Consider the following 25,422-nt stretch of genomic DNA (forward strand, 5'->3'; position numbering starts at 1 on the left):
TTATGTCCAGCAAATCAGTATTTGTATCTTATCGCCTACTTTGATTGAAAAGTGGATTCCTCACACATGCTCTATGTTATTACAATATTGTTGAAATCTTGCCACAGAAAACATTACAGCAAAATCACCATGCGTATCAAACTATGGCTCCAACCCCAAGAGAGTTGGGACAGTTCCTTGGTATTGTTGTGGAAGGGTTTGTCCCATACTGACTTTCAAGCCACTATTAGCAAGAGCGTGGGACGTACGAAGACTCTCATTTCTACAATTTCACGATGGAAAGTTTTCATTTCTGATTTTTCAGAAAGAGCTGAACCCCTTCCCCCTCCATCAGCCCCACTCCCGCTGTCGACTGTAGTCTATGTACAGTGTCAGCACACCGTTCCAAAGTTCAGGCATATGGGATTTCAAATCAAATTTCCTTAGTTTTATTAGGACTTACCAGGATCAAACTTCATTGACATTCTCCTCAATAAATGGAGACAGGAGACAGATGTGTTAGAGCAGAAGGAATGGCAGTTTCTGTGTTTCTATGAAACCCAACTTCCAGAGACTTGAGGGAGGGAGGATGACAGGGACAGAGCTGTAAAATGCAGCTCTAGCTGGTCTGATTTCCTCTAACAAATGATCTCTGTGAAACGTGGAATCCTGGCATGTGGTGGTCTTATCCAGGACACTGTTGCAATTTTGGGAGGGGGCACGTCTTCCTCTGGTCAGGCAGGACCACCTTCATGTCCTGGATGCTCCAGGCCCCAGGAAGTCAGGCCCTTCGGTGTCTTGCTGTCACCGTGTGTGTTTCCTTAATCACCACCCTCCCTTGCTCGTCTGCGAACCTGGTGTTCCCACGGAACCCGACTTAGCAGGCAACGTTTAGATATGGCGTGCGTTCCTCCTGTGGATGCAGGGAGTCCGGTATTGCCTCCAGGGTGGGGCGGGGTGGTGGTGGCCGGGACTGGAAGGGGAGCAGACAGGATTGCCTCGGGGACCTAGTGGCCAGCAGCTGCACACTTAGCATCCATTTTGTCTGTTCACTTCCAGTATTTTTATATTGCTTCCCTGCAATTTCCCTCCTCGGGCTCTTCCCGCAGATCAACACGTTCTGCATTTATCTTTTGGAACAAATTGACATGCTGTTTTTTGGAGGTTCTGGTAAGTGATCTATATCCCACTCTTCCTGTAAGGGAGTCTAAAGTTCGGATAAGGGCTGAATAGAATGAGAGTCCGGACAGCTCAGTTTTCTTTGTCCTGAACACCAAGCTGCTTCCTGCATGCACCGGTACAGACTGGAGACCCGGGTCTCCCTCTGTGTGGACCCTCCCTTGACATAGCACCTTCCATTCCGCCCACGGCGGCTAAAGCCTGGCCTAATTCGTACCTGGAGACCGTGCAGATGGCTTAACTGTAAAATTTACTCTTCTCTAAATGGAAATAAACACGTGGATCTCATAGAGTCACTGTAAGAATGAAATGAAATCATACATAAAGCACTACAGCATAGCGAGGGATCCAGTATTGTTCCCACCTCATTACACACACACAGATGCACGTACACACGCACAGACGCACACGCACAAATGCACACACACACAGAGACACACACACAGACACGCACACATGCACAGACGCACGTACACACACATGCACAGATGCACACGGACGTGCACAGATGCCCACAAGCACTGCTTGTTTGTGAGATCAATCTCTCTTTCCATGCCCCCTTTCTCCCGAGGACACCTTCATCCGTGAAGGTTATTCTGGCCAGCAGCTTTCAGCTGGAAGCAAGGAGGCCTCCCCACCTCCATGCTGGACATGTTCACACAGTCTTCTAAGAATGTTGCCAGAAACTCCTTTTCAATGTTTTCCTCCAGAATTTTTAGGAAGTGGTTGATCTCTCCCTCTTTTGTATTACATCCTCGGTACTTTTGACTGATCCCATGGAACTATTCCTTGCCCCTTTGGCAGGCATTTTGTATTTGAAAGCTACCACCTTGTCTTCGCACTTTCTCCCATGTGTTGATTGTGAGACTGTTGGTGTTTGTGTTGCAGCTGTTTCCGGGCTGACCTCGGCTGTTTACAGTGTGGCCCGGAGCGCCGCGGCCGCCGGCCTGCTCCACGCCTTGTGCTTCAGCGCCGTGAAGGTAGGTGTGAGGCCCGAGGGCCTGCTCCCTTCTCCCCCACAACCTGTGAAATCAGCCGGGGCTTTAAGTCAATACATGTTTGCCTTAATTACGAAAGAAATGGGATCTGAGCACATCAGGAATAGCAGGGCCTGGCGGTGGGGCCTCGGTGGTATTTGAAGACACCACAAGATACCTGATTTGCCAGGGAGCACTGACCCCCTGCACGCGTGTCTCTTGGCATCATTACTGAGCCCTGCAGGGACCTCAGCTGAGCACGGTGGTCCACAGGACCGGTGGGTTTACCTTCTCTGCTTTCTGGAATAGCGCTCCAAAGATGAGAAAGAGATAAAATCCCCTGGAGCTTTGTGGACAGAGAACAGGAGAGGATATGATAGCAACAAAATTTTAAAATCTAGAAAACAGATGGCCCATCGATTTATCCAGATGGAGAAAGTTGAAGCTCAGGCTGGCAGCAGGGGAGGCCCGAGAGGATGAAAAAACAAGATGAGCGTTAACTTTAGGAAAACACCAAAGTTGTGTCTGAAAAGAAAGGTAACGATTGTGCACGTGTGGCTCAGCTGTGAATGACAGTTTGAATTACTCAGAGCAGTGCTCTGAGTAATGGTTACATCTATAGTGGAAGAAGGGGGAAGTGAGTGGGTGTGTGCCAGTGTGTGTGAGTGTGTGTGAGTGTGAGCGTTGGGACCATCCTAATCTTGTCTTCCATCCTGGAAAGTCAGCAAATAATATCTAAAATTGGAAAAAGTCAAGAAATAACAAAACAAGCATGTTACCTGGAAATAAGGAGGGTCCTAGCTGCAGAAGAACCAGCTGGAACACGTTGCCTTCAGGTGGCAGGCATTTGGGCCATGAGGGGCCATTCCTGCTCATTTTCGGTGTCATAGAACTATAGGGTTTCTGTAACGTCTGAAGGCAGTAACACACACAATGTTGTCGGGGCATCTGAGTTCAGGAAAAACTTTAATTATTATTACACATATTCCTTGAGTTGATGGACATCCTACATTTACTGTTTTAAACAACAGATACCTCTTTGATAAAATAAAAATTAAACACAAAAAAAGCAAATAAAAATAATGCATGTTCCAAAGGGTTTTTAATATCTATCCAATGACACTTATGTAACTTCTTAAAAAGAGTAACTTAAAATGTTGTTAAACGCCCGGCTGTGAGTGGCAGAAAGATAATTGTTTGTTCACCGTTGTGCAAGGGAAGGAGTGTGATCCGATTATCTCCTAGGGCATTCCCATGGAATCTGTCTGTGATCACCCACAGCATGATTTCCTCCCTCACTCCTTCCATCCTTTCCGTAAAGATATTTTCTTTCGGATAAAGAAAGGGGGTGGAAGAGGAAGATTCCTTCTTCTAATACACAAAGGTAATTTAGGTGCTGGTGGTGACCTGTCACCACGTCTATCCTATCGTGCAGAACAACAATTACATAACAAATCAATGTTCTGGCGTTCTTTCTTTTGAAATACATTCCTTTATTTTGTCACAGGACCCCAGGTATTTTATTCAGGAAAAGGACTTGAATAGTTATTTTCTGAGTCCTTGCACTTCTGAGGACCTCTTTCTGCTGCCTTTTGGTAAAACAGCTGCCTATAAAACTTTGGGGTTACGAGCTCTTACTTGCAGGGCCCTTGGTATAGTACTTACTCTGTTGTGTCTCAGTGTTTGTTTATGTATTTATTTTTCAACCCTTTTTAATTTTTTTATTTAAAAAATTTTTAAAGATGTAAGTGTTTTATTTTTGGTTTTAGTTTTTATTTTAATTCCGGTGAGTTAACATACACTTACCTTAGTGTCAGGTGTACAACACAGTGATTCAACACTTCCCTACACCACCCCGTGCTCATCACCACAGGTGCCCTCCTTAATCCCTGTCACCTGTTTCACCCATCCCCCACCCACCTGCCCTCTGGTCACCATCAGTGTGTTCTCTAGTTAAGAGTCTGTTTCTTGGTTTCTCTCTCTCTCTCTCTTTTTTCCCCTTTGCTTAGCTTATTTGTTTTATTTCTTAAATTCCACATATGAGTGAAATCCTATGACTGACTTATTTCCCTTAGCATTATACTCCTATCTCCATCCGTGTCATTGCAAGTGGCAAGATTTCATTCTTTCAAAGGCTGATTAATATTCCATCATGTGTATATACCACATTTTCTATAAACATTTGTGTATAGGTATTAGTGTGGATATGTGTTTTTATTTATACATAGTAAATACCTAGGAGTGGTATTGATGGGTCAAATGGTTAGTTAATATTTAACTTTTTAAGAAACTGCCACTGTTCTCCAAAGTGTGTACCATTTTTGATCCCCTCATAATCTTTGAGATTTCCAAGTGTTCCAGATCTTTCTAGCACTTAATATTTTAACAGTTTTAAAAAAATAGTACTCCTTCTAGTATGAACTAGTATCTAATTGTAGTTATAATTTGCATTTCTCTAATGATGAATGCTGTCAAGTGGGCTTCATATGCTCGCTTGCTACTTAAGTATCTTCATTGGTGAAAAATACGCTAAAGTCTTTTGTCCATTAAAAAATTGCATTGGGACGCCTGGGTGGCTCAGTTGGTTAAGCATCTGCCTTCGGCCTAGGTCATGATCCCAGCGTCCTGGGATCAAGTCCCACATCAGCCTCCTTCCTCAGCAGGGAGCCTGCTTCTCCCTCTCTTGCTCTGCCTGCCGCTTCCCCTGCTTGTGCTCGCTCTATCTCTCTCTGATAGATAAATAAATAAATAAATAAATATCTTTTTTTTTTAACCCTGTAAACAGAATTTAGTGATTTCCTGTTTTAAATTAATTCGACTTAAATTTTGGTTGTTGAAAGGTTAGAAAGGACTTACTCTCTTCATTTCTTTTTTTTATAATAATTTTTTATTATGTTATGTTAGTCACCATATAGTACATCCCTAGTTTTTGATGTAATGTTCCATGATTCATTACTCGCATATAACACCCGGTGCACCATGCAATTCGTGCCCTCCTTAATACCAATCTTTTTAAAAAAGTGTATTACATGTTCTTATTGAGATATAATAATTCTTTTACACATTCTGAATGCAAGTCTTTTATCAAATTTTTATTGCACATATATATTTTTCTAGCTCTTGGCTTGTCTATCCCCTTCATTAACAGCATTTTTCAAAGAGCGAGTGTTTAATTATAAGGAAATCCAGTTTGTCTATTATTTGTTTTATGGTTTGTACTTTTTATGTCCTATCTAGAGAAATATTTACCTAACACGAAAATTTTTCCTGAAGGTTTGGTAATTGTAGCACTTATGTTTAGAACTGTGATCCAGTTTGAGTGGATTTTTATGTCTGAGATGAGGTAAAGCTTGAGATTCACTAGCACAACTGTTGAAAAGACTAACCTTTCCCCATTGAATTACCTTGGAAGCTTTGTGAAAACACCATTACCGGCTTCCAGTTTCTGGTCCAGGATGTAGGGAGTTTGGAAGTTGTTACCCCATTCTAAAAACAAGTAAATAGCTGAACAAACTAAAAAATCAACAACTCTTTTTAAATCTGTCAGAGAAGGCAAAAAGCAAGCAGATTGTTGCTTCCAAAGTTGGAGAGACAGACAGGCAGATCCAGGGAATCACATCCTACTGGAGCAGGAACCCATGTGGGAAAGAGTCCCAGGGCAGGAAAACCTGAAGTGTCATTGAGGAATTGCCGAAGCCTCAGTGTGGGTGAGTCTGTGAGTTAGTATCTCCAGGGGGACCCAGTCATCAAAGGGAGCCCACAATTTTGTGGCTTTTACCTCCAGGAGCTTGAGCAGGTTTTCCCAGGGAACATCAGAGAAAAATCCCCTCACGCTTTCAGCAGGCAGAGGGGAAGAGTAAACATTTTGAAATATCTATCAGAGCATTAGTCTGCTCTTCTTAACAAGGCCTGCCCTCAAGATTTCACCACAGCCTGAACTACTGGGATTTTTTCAGAGCCTCACTGACTTGGAGGAAGGGAAATACCAAACTCCAGTTGGCTCTAGACTTCCATGTAGGCAAAAGGACATACCAACTCCAATCCAACCCTTCTGGCTATTCTGTCCCACCTAAGACGGGGACAGGACTCAGAAGCACTTACGAAGTTCACAGTCCAGAGGCACAGGGTCACTAAAAAACTAAGAAGTGATCATAGGACTATAGAATACTTCTCCCAATACACCTTAACACCACATCAATAAAGGCCTGTTTACCACAGTTCCTTTTACCCAGTAGTAAAAAAAATTATGAGGCATACTAAAGGCATAAAACACAGTTTGAAGGGATAGAATAAGCATCAGAATCAGATTTAGATATGGCAGGGATGTTGGAATTATCAGATTGGGAATTTAAAACAATTGTGATTAATATGCTAATGGCTCTAATGGATGAAGTAGACATCCTGTAAGAACAGATGGGCAGTGTAAGTAGAAAGATGGAAATTTTAAGGAAGAGCCAAAAGGAAATGCTGGAGACTAAAATCAACAAAACAAAAACAAAACACTGTTACAGAAATGAAGAATGCCTTTGATGGACACAGCCGAAGAAAGAATCTCTGAGCTTAAGGTGATGTGAATAGAAACTTCCCAAATGAAAAAGCAAAGGGAAAAAGACTGAAGAAACAAAATATCCAAGGACTATGGAACAACTACAAAAGGTGCAACATATGTGTAACGAAAATACCAGAAGGAGAAGAGAGAAAGGAGCAGAAAAAAATACTTGAAGTGCTAATGACTAAGAATTTCCCCAATTTAATATCAGACACCAAACCACAAATTCAGGAAGCTCAAAAATCCCCAACTAGGATGAATTCAAAAACAACAATCACAACAAAAGCAAAAACTAAACCAGTGCATATCATTCAAAATGCTAAAAATCAAAGGTAAAGAAAAAATCTTGAAAGAAACCAAAGAGAAAAAATATACTTAGCTTACCTTTGAGGAGCAAAGATAAAAATTGTATTTGATTTCTCCTCAGGAACACCTATGGACTGAATTGTTTCCCCAAATTCATATGTTGAAACCCTAACCCCCAATGGGATGATATTTGGAGATGGGCCTTTGGGACATAATTATGTTTGGATGAGGCCATGAGGGTGAGGCCCTCATGATGGGATTAGTGCCCTTGTAAGAAGAGAGAGAGACACCAGAGCTCATTCTCTCACTGCTTTTAAAGGCACAAAGCATGTGACCATTTGCAAACCAGGAAGAGAGCCCACACCATCATCTGACTGACTGGGTCAGCACCATAATCTTTGACCTCCAGACTTCAGAACTGTGAGAAATAAATTTATCTTGTTTAAGACAACATGTTTTGCGATACACATACTGTATTTTGTTACGGCAGCCTGAGCTGACTGTGACAGGAAGCTATTCAGGTGAGACAAGAGGGGAGTGAAGTAGTTAAAGTGTTGAGAGAAAAAAAACTCCACCAACCTATAATTCTGTACCCTGAAAAATTATCCTTCAGAAGTGACTTGTCGAAGGAGATTTGTTACCAGTAGACCTGCCTTGCAAGAAATGTTAAAACAAGTTCTTCGGGGAAAGGAGAATAATGTTGATCTGACACTCACAACTACATAAAGAAGGGAAGATTATCAGAGAAGGAATAAGTGAAGGTTAAATAAATACTTTCATTTTTCTGTTCTTATTGCAACCATGTATTCAAATAAACATAAGTATATAGTTATTGTGAGATACTTGCACTACCCATAAAGTGGTATAGTTTCATTTGAAAGTGGACTTAACTATAAATGTATATTACATACCCTAGGGCAACCATTAAAAAAATGTTTTAAAAAAAGAAGTATAACTGATGTGTTAATAAAGGAAAGAAAATGAAATCATATAAAATCAATTAAAACCACAAAAGGCAAAAAAAGAGTGGAAGACAAAAATAGGAACAAAGAACAAGAGCAGTGAATAAATAGCAATAATAAATATAGCAGATGTTAATCAAACTATATCAGTATGATTGTATACATCAGTGGTGCAGATGCACCAAGTGAAAGGCAGAGATTGTCAGAGAGGATCAAAGAACAAGACCCAGCTATATATTGTCTGCAAGAAACCCACTTTAGATATATAGACACATATATCTTTAAAGTAAATGGATGGAGAAATATATACCATGCCAAAACTAATCAAAAGAAAGCAAGACTAGTTATATTAATTTCAAACTTCAGAGCAATAGATAGACTTCAGAGTAAGGGAATTTTTCAGAGATGAAGAGTAGCATTGCATAATATTAAAAGGATTAATTTAATAAGACATAACAACCCTTAATGAGTATACATCTAACAACAGAGCACCACAATATGTGAAGGGGAAACTGATAAAATTGCAAGGAGACAAAAATGAATCCACTATCACAGTTGGAGACTTTAACACCTCCCTATCAGAAATGGCCGGATTCAGCAGGCAGAAAATCAGTAAGGGCATAGTTGGACTCTACAGCATCATTAATCAACTGAATATATTGACACATGTAGACTACTTCATCGAACAACTGCAGAATACACATCTTCTCAAACACACATGGAGCATTCACTAAGAGAGACTACATTCTAGGCTGTAAGACATATATTAACAAATTTAAAACAATAGAAAGCATACAGCGCCTGCTCTGAGACCACAATGGAATGAAAAATCCCCAAATATATGGAAATTAAACAACACATTTCTAAGTAACACATATGTCAGAAAAGAAATCTCAAGAATAATTTAAATGCAAATTACTAATTACAGGAAGAAATGAGGGAATATTACTACAGATTCCATGGACGTTACAAGGATAGTAAAGGAGTATTGTGAATAACTCTATGCCCACAACTTTGATAACTTGGATGAAGTGGACCAATTTCTAGAAAGACATAATCCTGTTATGATAGTTCCTGTTTATGAATAGGAACACTCAATATTGTCACAATGTCAGTTCTTCCTGACTTAATCAACAGATTCAATGTAATCTCAATCAAAATCCCAGAAAGTTATTTTGTGGATATTGACAAACTGATTCTAAAGTTTATATGGAGAGACAAGACCTAAAATGGCCAACTCAATATCGAAGGAGAATAAAGTTGGAGGACTGACACTACACAACTTCAAGGATTATTATAAAAATATTACAGTCAGGATAGTGTGTTATTGGTGAAAGAATAGACAAATCAATGATACAGTGCAGAGAGCCCAGAAATAGATCCACATAAATACAGTCAACTTATCTTTGACAAAGGAGAAAAAACAATACGATGCATCAAAGATAGTCTTTTCAACAAATGGTGCTAGAACAACTGGACACGCACATGAAAAAATGAATCTAGACACAGACCTTGCATTCTCTCATAAATTACCTTAGAATGCATAATAGATCTAAATGTAAAATGCAAAGCTATAAAACTCCTAGAAGATAACATAGGAGAAAAACTAGATGATATTGGTATGCTGATGACTTTTTAGATACAACAATAAAGGCACAATTCATGAAAGAAAGAAGTGATAGCTGGATTTCATTAAAATTAAAAATTTGTGCTCTATGAATGACACTGTCAAGAGAATGAAAAATAAGCTATACACTGAGAGAGAACATTTGCAAAAATTCTATCTGACACTGTTATTCAGAATATATGAAGAACTCTTAAAAATCACAATAAGAAAAATAACTTGACTAAATGGACAAAAACCTGAACAGACACCCTACCGATGAGGGTATACAGATGGCAAATATAAGCATATGAAAGGATGCCCAACATTGTATGTCATTCAGGGATTGCAAATTAAAATAACAGTAAGATATTACTACACAGCTATTAGAATAGCCCAGATCAGGAACACTGACAACACCAAATGCTGGCAAGGATGTGCAGCAGCAGTAACTCTGATTCATTCTACTGGGGATGCAAAATCATATAGCCATTTTGGAAAACAGTTTGGCAGTTTCTTTTAAAGTAAACATATTTGTATCATACAATCCAGCAATTGTGCTCCTTCGTATTTACCCAAAGAATTGGAAACCTAAGTTTGTGCACAGACCTGTACACGAATATTTATACAAGCTTTATTAATATTTGCCAAAACTAGGATACCATCATGATGTCCTACAGTAGGTGAATGGATAAATAAACTAGGGTACATTCAGACAATGGAATATTATTCATGCTCCTCAAAATGAGATGTCAAGCCATGAAAAAAAATAGAGGAATCTTAAATGCATATTACTAAGTGAAAGAAGCTAATCTGAAAAGGGTACATATTGTAAGATTTCAACTCTATGACATTCTGGAAATGGCAACGCTCTGAAGACAATAAAATGATCAGTGGTTGCCAGCAGTTAGTGGGGAGGGATGAATAGGCAAAACACAATAAAAATGCTCTGTAAGGGCAGTGAACCTACTGTGTATGATATTATAATGACAGATGTCTCTCATTGTGCATTTCTCAAAACTTTTACAATGTTTAACACCAAGATTGAACCCTAATGTAAACTATAGTCTTCTGTTGATGATGATTTATCAATGTAGGTTCATCACTTATAATAAATGTGTATGCTTGTGCAAGATTTTGGTAGTGGAGGAGGCTGTGTGAGGGGGGCATACAAAGGGTATGTGGGATCTCTATTATCTATTCAGTGTTGCTGTGAGCATTAAATTTTTCTGTGAAACTCTAAAAACAATAGAATCTATTAAATCAATTATCCAGATATCTGCAGGTCTATTTCTGGACTGCATTTTATTCTGTTGTTCTATATGTCTATCTTTACACCAATATCACAGTATTTTGATTACTGTACCTTTATAATAAGACTTGAAATAAGATGGTGTGTTTCAACATGATTCTTGTTTTTCAGAAACTTTTAGCTATTATGGATCTTATTTGTTCAGTTTAAGTTTCAGAATGTGTTTGTCAATTCCTATAACAAAAGCCTGTTGAAATTTTAAAGAAATTATATTGAATTATAGAACAATAGGGGGAGAACTGACATAACAATATTGAATCTTCTTATCCAGGAACATGATATTGCTCCATTTATTTGAGTCTTTGTTAACTTCTGTCAACTATTATGTACTTTTCAACCTGCAATTACTGCACATATTTTTTTCGTACTCATTACAATTTCATGTGTTTCATGATATTGTAAGTGGTATTGTGTTGTATAACTTACATTTCTGATTGTTCATTGATGATATACAGACTTAATTGCTGTACATTTAGGCTAGTATCTTGGAACCTTGCTAAATACTTATCCTAGTAGCCTTTTTGTAGCTTCTTTGGGATTTTCTATATAGTCATGTTGTCTGTGAATTTTACTTCTTCCTCCAATCCATACGCCTCTGATTTCTTTTTCTTGCTTTATTGCACTGGCTAAAATCTCTATGGCAATGTGATTAGAACTGCTGAAATCAGATATTCTTGCCTTGTTCCCAATTTTAGGGGGAAACAATCAGTATTTCACTTTTAAATGTAATGTTAGCTGTGGGATTTTTCTAGATTCTTTTTTATCAGACTGAGTAATTACCCTTAGATTCCTAATTTGCTGAGAGTTTTTAATCATTAATGTATATTAAATTTGCCATATGCTTTTTCTGCTTCTGCTGAGATCATATTAATTTTTCTTTTAATCTGTTGATAAGATGAATTACACTGACTTTTTAATGTTGAATTGATCTTGCCTTTGAAAGATGAACTCCAGTTGGTCATGATATATTATCCTTTTTATACATTGCTCAATTTTAGTTCCTAATATTTTGTTGAGAAATAGCGTGTTTATGATCACGAGGTTTCTAGTTTTGTAGCTTTCTTTTCTAGTGATGCTTTGTCTTGTTTTGTTAAAGGGTGATGCCCTCATAAAATGAGTTGGCAAGCATTTCCTTTTCTTTTATATCCAAAAAGAATTTGTATAGAGTTGGTATTGTTCATTTAAGAAGTATTTGGTAGAACTCACAGGTGAAGCCATCTGGGCCTGGAGTTTTCTTAATGGGAAGGTTTTCAACTAAAATTCAATAAATATAGAATTATTTAGATTATCTATTATTGAAATAGTTGTGTCCTTAAAGGAATGTATCCACTTTCTCTATATTTTCTAATTACTGACACAGATTTATTCATAATATTCTTCATTATCTTTTTTATTTAAATTCAATTAGCCAACATATAGTACATCATTAGTTTCAGATGTAGTGTTCAATGATTTATCAGTTGCCTATAATACCCAGTGCTCATCACATCACATGCCCTCCTAATGCCCATAAGGCAATTACTACATCCTGCCACCCACCTCTCCTCCAGCATCCCTCAGTTTGTTTCCTATAGTTAAAAGTCCCTCATGTTTTGTCTCCCTCTCTTATTTCTTCCCATTCAGTTTTCCATCCCTTCCCCTATGATCCTCTGTGCTGTTTCTTATATTCCACATATGACTGAGACCATATGATAATTGTCTTTCTCTAATTGACTTATTTCACTCAGCAAAATACCCTCCAGTTCCATCCACATTGATATAAATGGTAAGTATTCATTCTTTTTGGTGGCTGAGTAATATTCCATTCTATTTACATACCACATCTTCTTTATCCATTCATCTGTCAAAGGACATCTCGGCTCTATCCACACTTTGGCTATTGTGGACATTGCTGCTATGAACATTGGGGTGCAGGTGACCCTTTGGATCATTACATTTGTATCTTTGTGGTAAATACCTAGTAGTACAATTGCTGGGTCATAGGGTAGCTCTATTTTTAACTTTTTGAGGAACCTCCTTGTTGTTTTCCAGAGTGGCTGCACCAGCTTGCATTTCCACCAACAGTGTAAGAGGGTTCCCCTTTCTCTGCATCCTTGCCATTCGTTGTTTCCTGTCTTGTTAATTTTAGCCTTTCTTACTGGTGTGAGGTGGTATCTCATTGTGGTTTGGATTTATATTTCCCTGATGACGAGTGGTGTGGAGCATTTTTTTCATGTGTTGGTTGGCCATTTGTATGTCTTCTTTGGAAAAATGTCTGTTCATGTCTTCTGACCATTTCTTGACTGGGTTCTTTGGTTTTGGGGAGTTGAGTTTGATAAGTTCTTTATAGATCTTGGATACTAGCCCTTTATCTGATATGCCATTTTTAAATGCCTTCTCCTATTCTGTAGGTTGTCTTTTAGTTTTTTTGACTGTTTCCTTTGCTCTGCAGAAGCTTTTTATCTTGATGAAGTCTGAATAGTTCATTTTTGCTTTTCTTTCCCTTGCCTTTGGAGACGTGTCTAATAAGAAGTTGCTGCAGCTGAGGTCGAAGAGGTTGCTGCGTGTGTTCTCCTCTAGGATTTTGATGGATTCCTGTCTCACAGTTAGGTCTTTCATCCATTTTCACTTTATCTTTGTGTATGGCGTAGGAAAATGGTCCAGTTTCATTCTTCTGCATGTGGTTGTCCAATTTTACCACACCATTTATTGAAGAGACTGTCCTTTTTCCACTGGATAGCCTTTCCTGCTTTGTCAAAGATTAGTTGGCCATAGAGTTGAGGGTCCATTTCTGAGTTCTCTGCTCTGTTACACTTATCTATGTCTCTGTTTTTGTGTCAGTACCATACTGTCTTGATGATTACAGCTTTGTAATAGAGCTTAAAGTCCAGAATTGTGATGCCACCAGCTTTGGTTTTCTTCTTCAACATTCCTCTGGCTATTCAGGGTCTTTTCTGGTTCTATACAAATTTTAGGTTTATTTTATCCAGCTCTGTGAAAAATGATGGTATTTTGACAGGGATTGCATTGAATGTGTAGATTGCTCTGGGTAGCATAGACATTTTAACAATATTTATTTTTCTAATCCATGAGCATGGAATGCTTTTCCGTTTCTTTGTGTCTTACTCAATTTCTTTCGTAAGTGTTTTGTAGTTTTTAGAGTACAGATCCTTTGCCTCTTCGGTTATGTTTATTCCTAGGCATCTTATGGTTTTAGATGCAATTGTAAATGGGATCGATTCCTTAATTTCTCTGTCTTCTGTCTCATTGTTAGTGTATAGAAATGCAGCCAATTTCTGTTTTTATATCCTGCCTCTTTACTGAATTCCTATATGAGTTCTAGCAATTTTGGGGTGGAATCTTTTGGGTTTTCCACATAAAGTATCATGTCATCTGCGAAGAGTGAGAGTTTGACTTCTTCTTTGCCAATTTGAATGCCTTTTATTTCTTTTTATTGTCTGCTTGCTGAGGCTAGGACTTCTAGTACTATGTTGAACAACAGTGGTGAGAGTGGGCATCCCTGTTGTGTTTCTGACCTTAAGGGAAAAGCTCTCAGCTTTGAGAATTATATTTACTGTGGGTTTTTCATAGATGGCTTTTAGGATATTGAGGCATGTACTCTCTATCCCTATACTGTGAAGAGTTTTAATCAAAAAACGATGCTGTATTTTGTCAAATGCTTTTTGTGCATCAATTGAGAGGATTATATGGTTCTTGACTTTTCTTTTATTAATGTGGTGTATCACATTGACTGACTTGTGAATGTTGAACCACCCTTGGAGCCCAGGAAAAAATCCCACTTGGTTGCTGTGAACAATCCTTTTAATGTACTGTTGAATCCTATTGGCTAGTATCTTGGTCAGAATTTTACCATCCATCTTCATCAGGGGTATTGGTCTTTAATTCTCCTTTTTGGTGGGGTCTTTTGTCAGGTTTTGGGATCAAGGTAATGTTGGCCTCATAGAATAAGTTTGGAAGTTTTCCTTCCCTTTCTGTTTTTTGAAACACCTTTAGAAGAATAGGTATTAGTTCTTCTTTAAAAGTTTGGTCGAATTCCCCTGGGAAGCCATCTGACCCTGGACTCTAGTTTGTTGGGAGATTTTTTATTACTGCTTCAATTTCCTTGCATTTATGGGTCTGTTCAGGTTTTCTATTTCTTCCTGATTCAGTTTGGTAGTTTATAATTTTCCAGGAGTGCATCCATTTCTTCCATATTGCCTAATTTGTTGGCATGTAGTTGCTCATAATATGCTCTTAAAATTGTTTGTATTTTCTTGGTATTGATTGTGATCTCTCCTCTTTAATTCATGATTTTATTAATTTGGGTCCTTTCTCTTTTCTTTTTGGTAAATCTGCTTGATCTTATAATTCTTTCAAAGAACCAGCTTCTAATTTCATTGATCTGTTCTACTGATCTGTTCTATTGCACTAATCTTCATTGTTTTCTTCTCCTGCTGGATTTAGGCTTTGCTGTTCTTTCTCCAGCTCCTTTCGGTGTAAGTTTAGCTTGTGTATTTGAGACTTTTCTATTTTTTTTTTTTTTGAGAAAGTCTTGTTTTGCTATGTACTTCCATCTTAGAACCACCTTTGCTGTACTCCAAAGGTTTTGAATAGTTGTGTTTTCATTTTCATTTTTTTCCATGAATTTTTAAAATTCTTTAATTTCGTGATTTACACATTCATTCTTTAGCAGGATGTTCTTTAACCTCCAAGTGTTTGAGTTCCTTCCAAGTTTCCTCTTGTTCAAGAGTTCAAATTTCAAAGCATTATGGTCTGAAAATATGCAGGGAATGATCTCAGGCTTTTGGTACTGGTTGAGACCTGATTTGTAACACAGTATGTGATCTACTCTGGAGAATGTTCCATGTGCACTCGAGAAGAATGTGTATTCTGTTGCTTTAGGATGGAATGCTCTGTATATATCTGTGAAGTTCGTCTGTCCAGTGTCATTCAAAGCCCTTGTTTCTTTGGTGATCTGGTTAGATGATCTGTCCATTGCTGAAAGTGGGGTGTTGAAGTTCCATACTATTATTGTATTATTGTCAATGTGTTTCTTTAATTTGGTCATTAATTGGTTTGTATAATTGGCTGCTCCCATATTAGGAGCATAATTATTCATAATTATTAGATCTTTTTGTTGGATAGACCCTTTAGTATGATATAGTGTCCCTCTTCATCCCTTACTATGGTCTTTGGTTTAAAATATAATTTGTCTGATATGACGATTGCTACCCCAGCTTTCTTTTGATGTCCATTAGCATGATAAATGGTTCTCCACCCCCTCACTTTCAATCTGGAGGTGTCTTTAGGTCTATAATGAGTCTCTTCTAGACAGAAAATGGATGGGTCTTGCGTTTTTATCCCATCTTATACCCTGTGTCTTTTGATTAGAGCATTTAACCCATTTACATTAGGAGTAACTATTGAAAGCTAAGATATGAATTTAGTGCCATTGTATTACCTGTAAAGTCCCTGTTTCTGTAGATTGTCTCTGTTTCTTTCTGGCCTATGTTACTTTTGGGCTCTCTCTTCACTTACACGATCCCCTTTAATATTTCTTGCCGGGCTGGTTTTGTGGTCACAAATTCTTTTAATTTGTTTGTCTTGGAAGCTCTTTATCTCTCCTTCCATTCTCAATGACAGCCTTGCTGGATAAAGTATTCTTGTCTGCATGTTTTTCTCATTTAGTGCCCTGAATATATCCTGCCAGCCCTTTCTTGCCTGCCAGGTCTCTATAGATGGGTCTGCTGCCAACCTAATGTTTCTACCCCTGTAGGCTAAGAACCTCCTGTCTGGAGGTTCTCAAGGATATTCTCTTTATCTCTGAAATTTGCAAGCTTCAGGATATTCTCTTTATCTCTGAAATTTGCAAGCTTCACTATTATATGCCAGGGTGTTGATCTATTTTTGTTTATTTTGAGAGCGGTCCTCTCTACCTTTTGGACTTGAGTGCCCATTTCCTTCCTCAGATTAGGGAAGTTCTCAGCTACGATTTGCTCAAATATACCTTCTGTCCCCTTCTCTCTCTTTCTTCTTCTTCAGGGACCCCCAATAATTCTAATATTGTTTTGCTTTATGGTAACACTGATTTCTCACAGCCTCCCCTCATGGTCCATTATTTGTTTTTCTCCCTTTTCCTCAGCTTCCTTCCTTTCCATCAACTTGTCTTCTATGTCACTGACCCTCTCTTCTGTCTCACTTACCCTAGCTGTTAAAGCATCCAATTTAGACTGCATTTCAGTTAAAGCATTTTAATTAGGGCCTGATTAGATTTTATTTCTGTAGTAAGAGATTCCCTAGTGTTTTTTATGCTTTTTTCAAGGCCAGCTAGTTACTTTATAATCATTATCCTGAATTCCAGCTCTGACATTTTACTTTTATCTGTATCAGTTAAATCTGTGGCAGACAGCATTCTTTCTTTTGTTGTAAATTCCTCCTTCTAGTAATTTTGCTCAGAGACAAATGGATGAATGAGAGGACAAACTCAAAAAATATCAACCATGACCCAAGTGGTCTACACACTAGTCAACCCTGAAGAGGTCAGAAACCAAAAAAGAGAAAGAAAAAAAAAATGAAAAAGAAAAGGGGTGGGGATATAATCTCCCAGGAAGACAAAACAGGGTGATCTACTTGGTCCTGGATGTATTTTGGTCTGTTTGTTAGAAGACACTAAATCACAAAATTGTAAAGAAAGCAAAACTTATATATATACAAAAATAAAATTGAATACAGTGAAAAGAAGCCAAAAACAAAGAATATATCTATAAAATGTAAATGTAAAAAATGAAAGTTAAAGACTAAAAAACAAAGAGTTGATAAAATAAGAAACTAGTTGAAAAGGGAAAAAAAAAGAAAAAAGGAAAATTTAAAACTGAAAGTTACATGAGTCATGAGAAAAATCCTCAAATTCTATATACTATGTTCCCCCAGTGCTGGAGTTTTGCAGTCCTGTGTGCTCTGTAAACTTAGTGTTCACCTGTTGTTCCAGCTGGTCTTCTGGGGAGGGGACTGCTATGCTGCTTCTCAGGTGTCTTTGCTCAGGTGAAGTCATGCTGCCCCTTGTCAGAGGGCCGGGCTCAGTGTAAGCTGCTTCTGGTTGCTCTATGTGGCTTTTGTTTCCTGAAGGCTTTCCGTGCTTCCTTAGGGGATGAATATAAAAATGGCTGTCCCCGATTTCCAGCCCTGGCGTGGAAAGTTTGCAGTCCTCTCTCTTTGGTAAACCTTCAGGGATAAGCCATCTTCTCTTTTGTGTGTGCCAAACTCTGCAGACTCCTGCCGTGTGCACCCTCACTTATCCTCCATGGGGGAAAGCAGAGGTCACCACGTTTCTGCCCTTTTGCTGGACCCGCACATGGAAAGTGGTGGCCCACATATCCATCTTTCTATTTGATGTCGTTCTCCTTTTGTCTGAAGAATTTCCTTTAAGAAATCTTACAGTACAAATCTACTGATAGTGAATTCTTTCACATATTGTCTGAAACATTCCTCATATTGATTTCATTTTTTGAAGATATGTTCATTGGTAGAGAATTCTGCTTTTTCCCTTTCAATACTTTAAATATGTTGTCCCATTTTCTTTTGGATTGTATAATTTTTTCCCCAAAATCTGTTATTCTAGTATTTGTATCTCTGTTAATAATGTTTCTTTTTTCTTCGGCCATCGTCAAGATTTTCTGATTCTTTTGGTTTTCAACAGCTTGACAGTAATGTGACTAAGTTTATGGTGTTTGTTCTTTATTTTACCTTATGTTCCCTAATTGTTTTGATCTGTTTTTTTTTTTAATTGATTTTTCCAAATCCTCAGCCATCGTGTCTTCAAATATGTCTTCTGCCTCATTCTGTATATTGTTTCTTCTTGGACCTCCAATTATACATATGTTAGATGATTCAATATCGTTCTACATCTTTTGGATGCTGTGTTCTTTTTTCCCCCTCTCTTTTTCTTTGGATTTTCTTTTGCAGAATTTTTATTGGCCTATCTGGAAGTTCATTAATTCTTTTCTCTACTGTGTCAACTCTGATGATAAGATAAGCAAAGGAATTTTTAAATCTCTTATGGCATGCTTTTTTATCCCTAGCATTTCCATTTGACTCCTATATATAGTTTCCATATATATGGTTGTAATTACTCACCTGTTTATACATATTTATGTTCATATTTATGAATATTGTCCACCAACTCCTAGCTCCTTTAGGGCATAATTATAGTTATTTTGTAGTTGAGATTTTATAAATTACATGGTATTTTCTTGTTGTCACAGTGTGGGCCATACTCTTGTGGATTGCTACATCCAAAGTGGAGGCATCACTCTTCAATATTTTGTTTTGGGAACAAGACTGAGACCAACTTAAATTTTTCCTGGATTTTTATAGAATTCTTCCTTATCTTCTAAAGTTTCAAAGAAAAGTAATAAACTATAACTAGGCTTGGGTCGTTGTTGGGTTTTCTGGACATCATGTCCATTTTCACTTGTCATGCTGAAGACTTAGAAATGGGAAAAGTCTCTTGCTCTTCTTTTTTGATTAATGACATTATTGATTTTATTTACATATTATTTTAGTTTTAGTTATTTTAGTTTTATTTTAGTTTTTCATAGAATTTTGTTGTCTTTATTTCTTTTTTTATGAATTTCCTCTTTTTATATTTTTCCTTTGATATCTGGTACAGTTTCTAGAGTTTCTCAAGGGTAAAGCAACAACTACAATAAGTATTTATTAAGAAGTTATTATGAACTAGAAACTACTAATTATTTTACAAACTTTATATAATCTACACAGCATCCCCATGAGATGAGTACTATTATTATCCTAATTTTATTGAAGTTTGTATTTTCAACTCCAACAACATGGTGTTCATGTTGTTCCTTCTTCGTAATTGCTTGCTTACTTTTAATGTGCTCATATACTTTTTAATCTTTTGAATCAGATCCTCTCTAAAATTATTGTTTTATTTTTTTGAAGTAAATATGTTTCAGAAAGCTTCTTTAAGTGGTCCCTTTAGAGAAATACCTCATTTGAAGTGTGCCTTTTGTTTGTCTTATATTTTCTCTTTTCTTCACCAGGTTTGCTTTGAGAACCTACTATTGCTCTATTCCATCTACAGATGTGTTTTGTTTTTAGCCCTTAGTGTTAAAATTAGTTTATAACCAACATTTAAAATTAGACCACTTGATATAAAAAATACGATTCTCCTACTTAAGGAATTTGAAGCTCTGGCACCACTGGGCCCACATTCCCACATGGTAACACCCTGCTGAAACAGAATAGTGAGTCACTGCTGCCCCACGCTCACAGATCTCATCATCCCCTGCTATCTGCTCTTACACCAGACCCAGATATTGCATTTATTTCACCTGTCTGCTCAGGTGGACATTAGATTTTGTGATCTCTATCTTATAGCCCGGTAGGAATTGAGCTGATTTCTGCCAGAAAATTTTAAGGCTCCCCAAACAATATTTCCAGGTACCTCAGGTCTAAAATACAAGAAGAGGATAAAGCAAAATGAAGCATGTTCCAGGAAGATACTAGCAGTTCAGGTATAATTTCCCCTGGTAAAGTGTTGTGTGGCTGGAGTTTTAGATAGTGATATCAGGTAGCTTCATCACAAGTAGTAGCTGTGTTTGTAGAACACCTGGGACAATGCTCTTCTCTACTTCATGCCTTTTACTCCAACATCCCCACCCATAAACTGGCCAAATAAAACCCACTGCTTCCAAGACAGTGGGGGTCTGCAAACACTGCCAGTCCACAGATGTGCAAGTCCAAGTGTCAGGTAGCCTCTCAGCCCCATGGCTGACCTCAACTCCAGCTCTCCCACTTCTGAGTTAGGTGATGCCCGCAGGGGATGATCGAGATCTCTTCCTGCTTACTACCCCCACTACACTACTCTCTCTCTCTCTCAAGTGGAAAGTGGGAGCTGGGGTCATGTGTCAACCTCCAAACCTTTCTTCAGTGTAGTCCCCTCTCTATGATGAGGTCTGGCATATAAGTCCTTAGAGCCTGTGGCTTATGTACAAGTCCCTTCTCTGGTTCCTAGCGCCGATTTATGTTTTTCCCTTTTTGACTATTTTATTAGACATTTCATGGGAAGGGGAAAGCTAGTTCCCTGTGTTTTTAATGCCATTTTGACCAGGACCCCACACTTCTCTACCCTTCTTTGCAACCCTGATTAACAAACAGCATCTGATGTACGTGTAATTTTCTTTGGTTGATGGAAATGGGAACATGCAAGTTTTCTGTAACATGTAGGAGCTGAAAAGTTTGCATCCACTGCTGGCCAACATATATTTATTTCTTTAGAAATCACTGGGCCGAGTCCTATAGAGATAGGAAAGGAGAAGTCAGTTCAAAAATGATGATAAGCTGTGGATGATCAGAAAAGGAAAAGTTGGTCAGAGAAGGTGGTTGTTCAGCAGAGCCTTCAAACATTTTGTCTTTAGCCCAAGAACTTTGCCATAAGAGCATGCAGTCAAGCATGTGAACCATTTTCATCAGAGTTAGGAATGAATGAGCATGGCAGGTGGACTAGGTGGTGAGGAAATTAACCTACTAATGGTGAGTGAGAGAGGAGATCGGATCTCTGGGCAGTTATCAAAGTTACTGAAACTGTTGAATTGTAAGGCTAAAAATGCATGCTTTTGATCCAGTGGGCATATTGTGTGTCCTACAAATAGTGGTAACATGAAGGGAATTTACAGAAACTCATCTACCCTAAGATGTTGAGTGCCACAGATGAGCTTCTGACCCCAGTGGATATGAAAACAAAAGCATTAAGACATTCCACCCGTTGACTTCCCAAATCACTCTAGTGGTCAAATCCAAAACATAACTTTGTGATTCTCCATCAGCTGAGTTATGCTAGATATTTCTCTGTTAAGTCACATCTGCTTAAATCTTTGACTTAGAGCAAACCTATGTCTTGTGCCTCATGCTTTTGGGCAGGTAGGCCTCCTTTGATAGAGAAAAATAACCCATGTTAATAGAATCATGGTTGAATCTATGGAAGACAGAATATTCTTCCAACCTCCAGATGCTCTTTACAAAGGAACAGCTCATGGGACTTCTTCGATTAATTTCTAAAGGAGAAGTTTATGCTCTGAAAAACCCATTTCATTTGACAAGTGCTGAAGGCTCCTTATTACCAGTTCAAATATTATCCAAAGTAATATACACTCCTGGGATTGTCAAATGACTTTTTCCTCCAAAATTCTTGGAGGGTTTCAGAAACTATTGAAGAAATCTGGCACTGAAAAAGACAGATGTTTTCCGAGTTGTGATTAATTTGTCATCATTCCCTCACCTTCTCCTGACTCCTTCCTATCCGCCATTGCTTAACTGATCACAACATTGTTCTCAGTGAGGTCCACAGGGCCACAGGCTGCCCAGACAGTGCAAGTGATCAAAACTGGCCCCAGAGGGGCACCTGGGTGGCACAGCGGTTAAGCGTCTGCCTTCAGCTCAGGGCGTGATCCTGGCGTTATGGGATCGAGCCCCACATCAGGCTCTTCCGCTATGAGCCTGCTTCTTCCTCTCCCACTCCCCGTGCTTGTGTTCCCTCTCTCGCTGGCTGTCTCTATCTCTGTCAAATAAATAAATAAAATCTTAAAAAAAAAAAAAACTGGCCCCAGAGATTAAATTCATTCATGATCCTGGGCTGAGACTTTTGTTTATTTCTGTTTCCCTTCCTGCTCATGGCATGCTATAAGCCTAAGTAACTGTTGGATCAGAGTAAATAGATTCCATTTTCAAGTGCACTGCTAGCTGTGTGGTGGGAATGAACACTCCAGAGGCTCTGGGGTTTACTTAGATGCGGAAACAGGCTTTTTACCGGGTGGAACTGGGGTACTTTGGAAAGGTTTATTTCATCTTAGAGAGGTATTGACTTCCTTTGCTCAGCATAAAACACGCATCTCTTGTGATAAATCATAGGATCTGTTGTTACAGAATCTTAATGTTCTATCTATACAGTATTTTGAAAAGACCTTTTGGTAAAAAAGAGCAACTTGCATTTCTCCCTTCTTATTTGTAAGTCTTGAGTTTTCTGGGGGGTCATAGATTGACTCTCCACTTTAAAATGAAGCACCTATCAAATGCTGTGAATTGAAAGAATGTGGTTAGCAAATTGGCAAGGGAGTCATTCAGAAAAAAAGAAAAGTTCGCCCATCTTCGGCCTAACACACTTACCCAAAGCTGTGATTCCACTTCTTGTTTAACAATGCTTTTGTTTATGCCTTTTATGCTTACTCTTTGCATTGCTGGAATTGATTTTTTTCCCCTTTTTTCTCTGCTATGCCATGCTGGATTGATGAGCCCTTGTGAACAGTTTCTGCATGTCACCTGCCTTGCCAAAGCTATATTTCTTTATATGGGTCTTGGTGTATATTTATGTCCCTGATTTTTATTATTCTGATTTTTGTTATTCTCACTTGATAGAAGGAGATTGAGGGAGGGTGAGTTAATTTTGCTTTCTGGAATATTAATTAGGGGAAAAATTTGATTCCTTCTTTAATTTCATATTCTCTTTGAATCATCCAACATGGTAGCAAGTAACATAGAAATGGACTCTTCTTTGACTAAAATATTTGACAGTGATATACAGAAACAACCAGAATATTTGCTTCCTGGAGAAATGGCTCAGTAGTTAATTAGCTAGGCTTTCTATATGTCTGGATAAACCAGGATTTCTGGGTTTTTTTTTTTTCCCCCTTACAAAGAGATTCTATTTTATTGATGGCAAGGGGGCCCAGAGGTTGAGGCACATTATTATAATTTAATGTTTCCTAGCATCATTAACAACTGCTTGTGGGAGAGGTTTTGCCATATTTTTCTCTGTACACAGGGTTGCAGCTAAAACAGTGACATTTCCCCTGCATTCAGGATTTAAAATCTAATTGTAGATGTAAAGCAAACTCAGAGTTCTAGAATAGTTTTAGTTTTGAAATGGACCTGAGATATCCTCTAGTCCAGTCCCTGCATTTTATTATTTACTATGAGAAAATGTGGGTCCAGCGAGAGATCAAGTTCCTCACTCACATATCCCAGATCCCAGATCTTGTATCTTTTTAGGCTTACTTCCGTGCCACCCTCTTCAGCACATTTGAAGTGTAAATATATTTTTTAGTCCAAAGAACAATTTGCAGGCATATAAGATACCTTGCAGGTCTACGGGACTTTAATTTTTGAAATAATTTCCCAAGCGTTTTCTCATTTGCCCTTTATTACAGCTCTATGTGATACATGACGTAGATAATAGCATTTCTGTATTCCAGCCGTGAATGTGAAGCACAGAGAGCTTACATTATTTGCCTGGGGGCACATGGCTCATTCACATTGTTTTTTCAATTGTAAAATGGATTAGAAATACCTACCCTCATATGAATGTTGTCAGAAGTAAATGAAATTAAATTGACAATGTATATAAAGTACCTAGCTCAAGGGTTCTCATTAAATGGTGTGGTGGGCAGAATTCTAAAATTGCCTCAAGACTCCTGCCCCTGGTGTGCCTATTCTCGATGATTTCCGGCCCCGAGTGGAGGTGGGACCTGTGAGTTTGATCGGATGTGATTAGGTTACTTATCTGGCAAAGTCGGACGGATTTGCCGACTAAATCAAAAGGGTGGTAGTCTGGATGAGTCTGATGTAATCAGACATGTCCCTTAAAAGAGGATCTAGAGGTCGGAGCTAGAAGAAGCCAGCAGAGCCTCGGCTGTTGGTTTGGAAGAAGTGAGCAGCCATGTTGTGAACCGCTGCTGGAGAGGGCCACATGTCAAGGACCTGAGAGTGGCCTCTCTGAGCTAAAGTGGAGCCCAGCAGATAGGCAGCAAGAGAACGAGGACATTAGTCACTTAGCTGCAAGAAACTGAATTCTGCCCACCACTAGTGAGCTTGGAAGAAGACCCCGAGGCTCAGGTAAGACCGCAGCCTGGCCAACACTGTGATTTCAGTCTTGGGAGACCCTGAACAGAGGATCCAGCCACACTGTGTGAGGACTCCTGACCCCTGGACACCACGAGATCATACGTTTGTGGTGTTGAAGCCACGAAGTTTGTGGTCATTTGTTACACTGCAATAGGAAACTAATACAGATGCTATTATTAGCATAACTAGTTGATGGTTATGATGATGATGATGAACATAATGACAATAATGTTAATAGTAAGAAGTTTGAAAATGAAATCCAAGTTTTCATTTGTTTTTATTATACTGCACTTCAGATTATGTTTTTTAATTAAAATCATGTCACTTCTAGCTGCAAGTGAATGGGAATTACCAATTTTTTAGCTGTCTGAACAACTGGTAAGGAGGTTATTGCTTGTGGTGAAGAAAGGAGAAATAAATGTGTATTAGGCAGCTGTGCTTTCTGTCATACTGCCTTTCCTAGGAAGTTAAAAAGGCACGATTGGTCTGTAAACCCAATTAACACTGGCTTATCATGACCTTCAAACATGGGTTGGTTGACGTTGACAGTGGCAGTTGACCCTGTTTGGGGGAAAGCAGGAAGAAGAATAATGATAGCTCAGTTGTCCAAAATGGAATTGCAATTGTTGAGTGAAGATCTGGACTGAGGTTTTGGTGGT

The 25,422-nt window shown here is 38.5% G+C and overlaps 1 protein-coding gene across 1 annotated transcript in view; it reads left to right on the plus strand.

Moving 5' to 3' along the window:
* PCNX2 (pecanex 2) overlaps positions 1-25,422 on the plus strand; it is a 296,677-nt gene that overhangs the window by 101,652 nt on the left and 169,603 nt on the right. Inside the window, exons 14-15 of the mRNA XM_034662505.1 lie at positions 1,039-1,149; positions 2,047-2,138. Of these exons, the coding sequence (XP_034518396.1) occupies positions 1,039-1,149; positions 2,047-2,138 (203 nt within the window). The remainder of the gene's footprint in view (positions 1-1,038; positions 1,150-2,046; positions 2,139-25,422) is intronic.

The sequence above is a fragment of the Ailuropoda melanoleuca genome, chromosome 6 (genome assembly GCF_002007445.2).
Source record: "Ailuropoda melanoleuca isolate Jingjing chromosome 6, ASM200744v2, whole genome shotgun sequence".
Taxonomy (NCBI): Eukaryota; Metazoa; Chordata; class Mammalia; order Carnivora; family Ursidae; genus Ailuropoda; species Ailuropoda melanoleuca.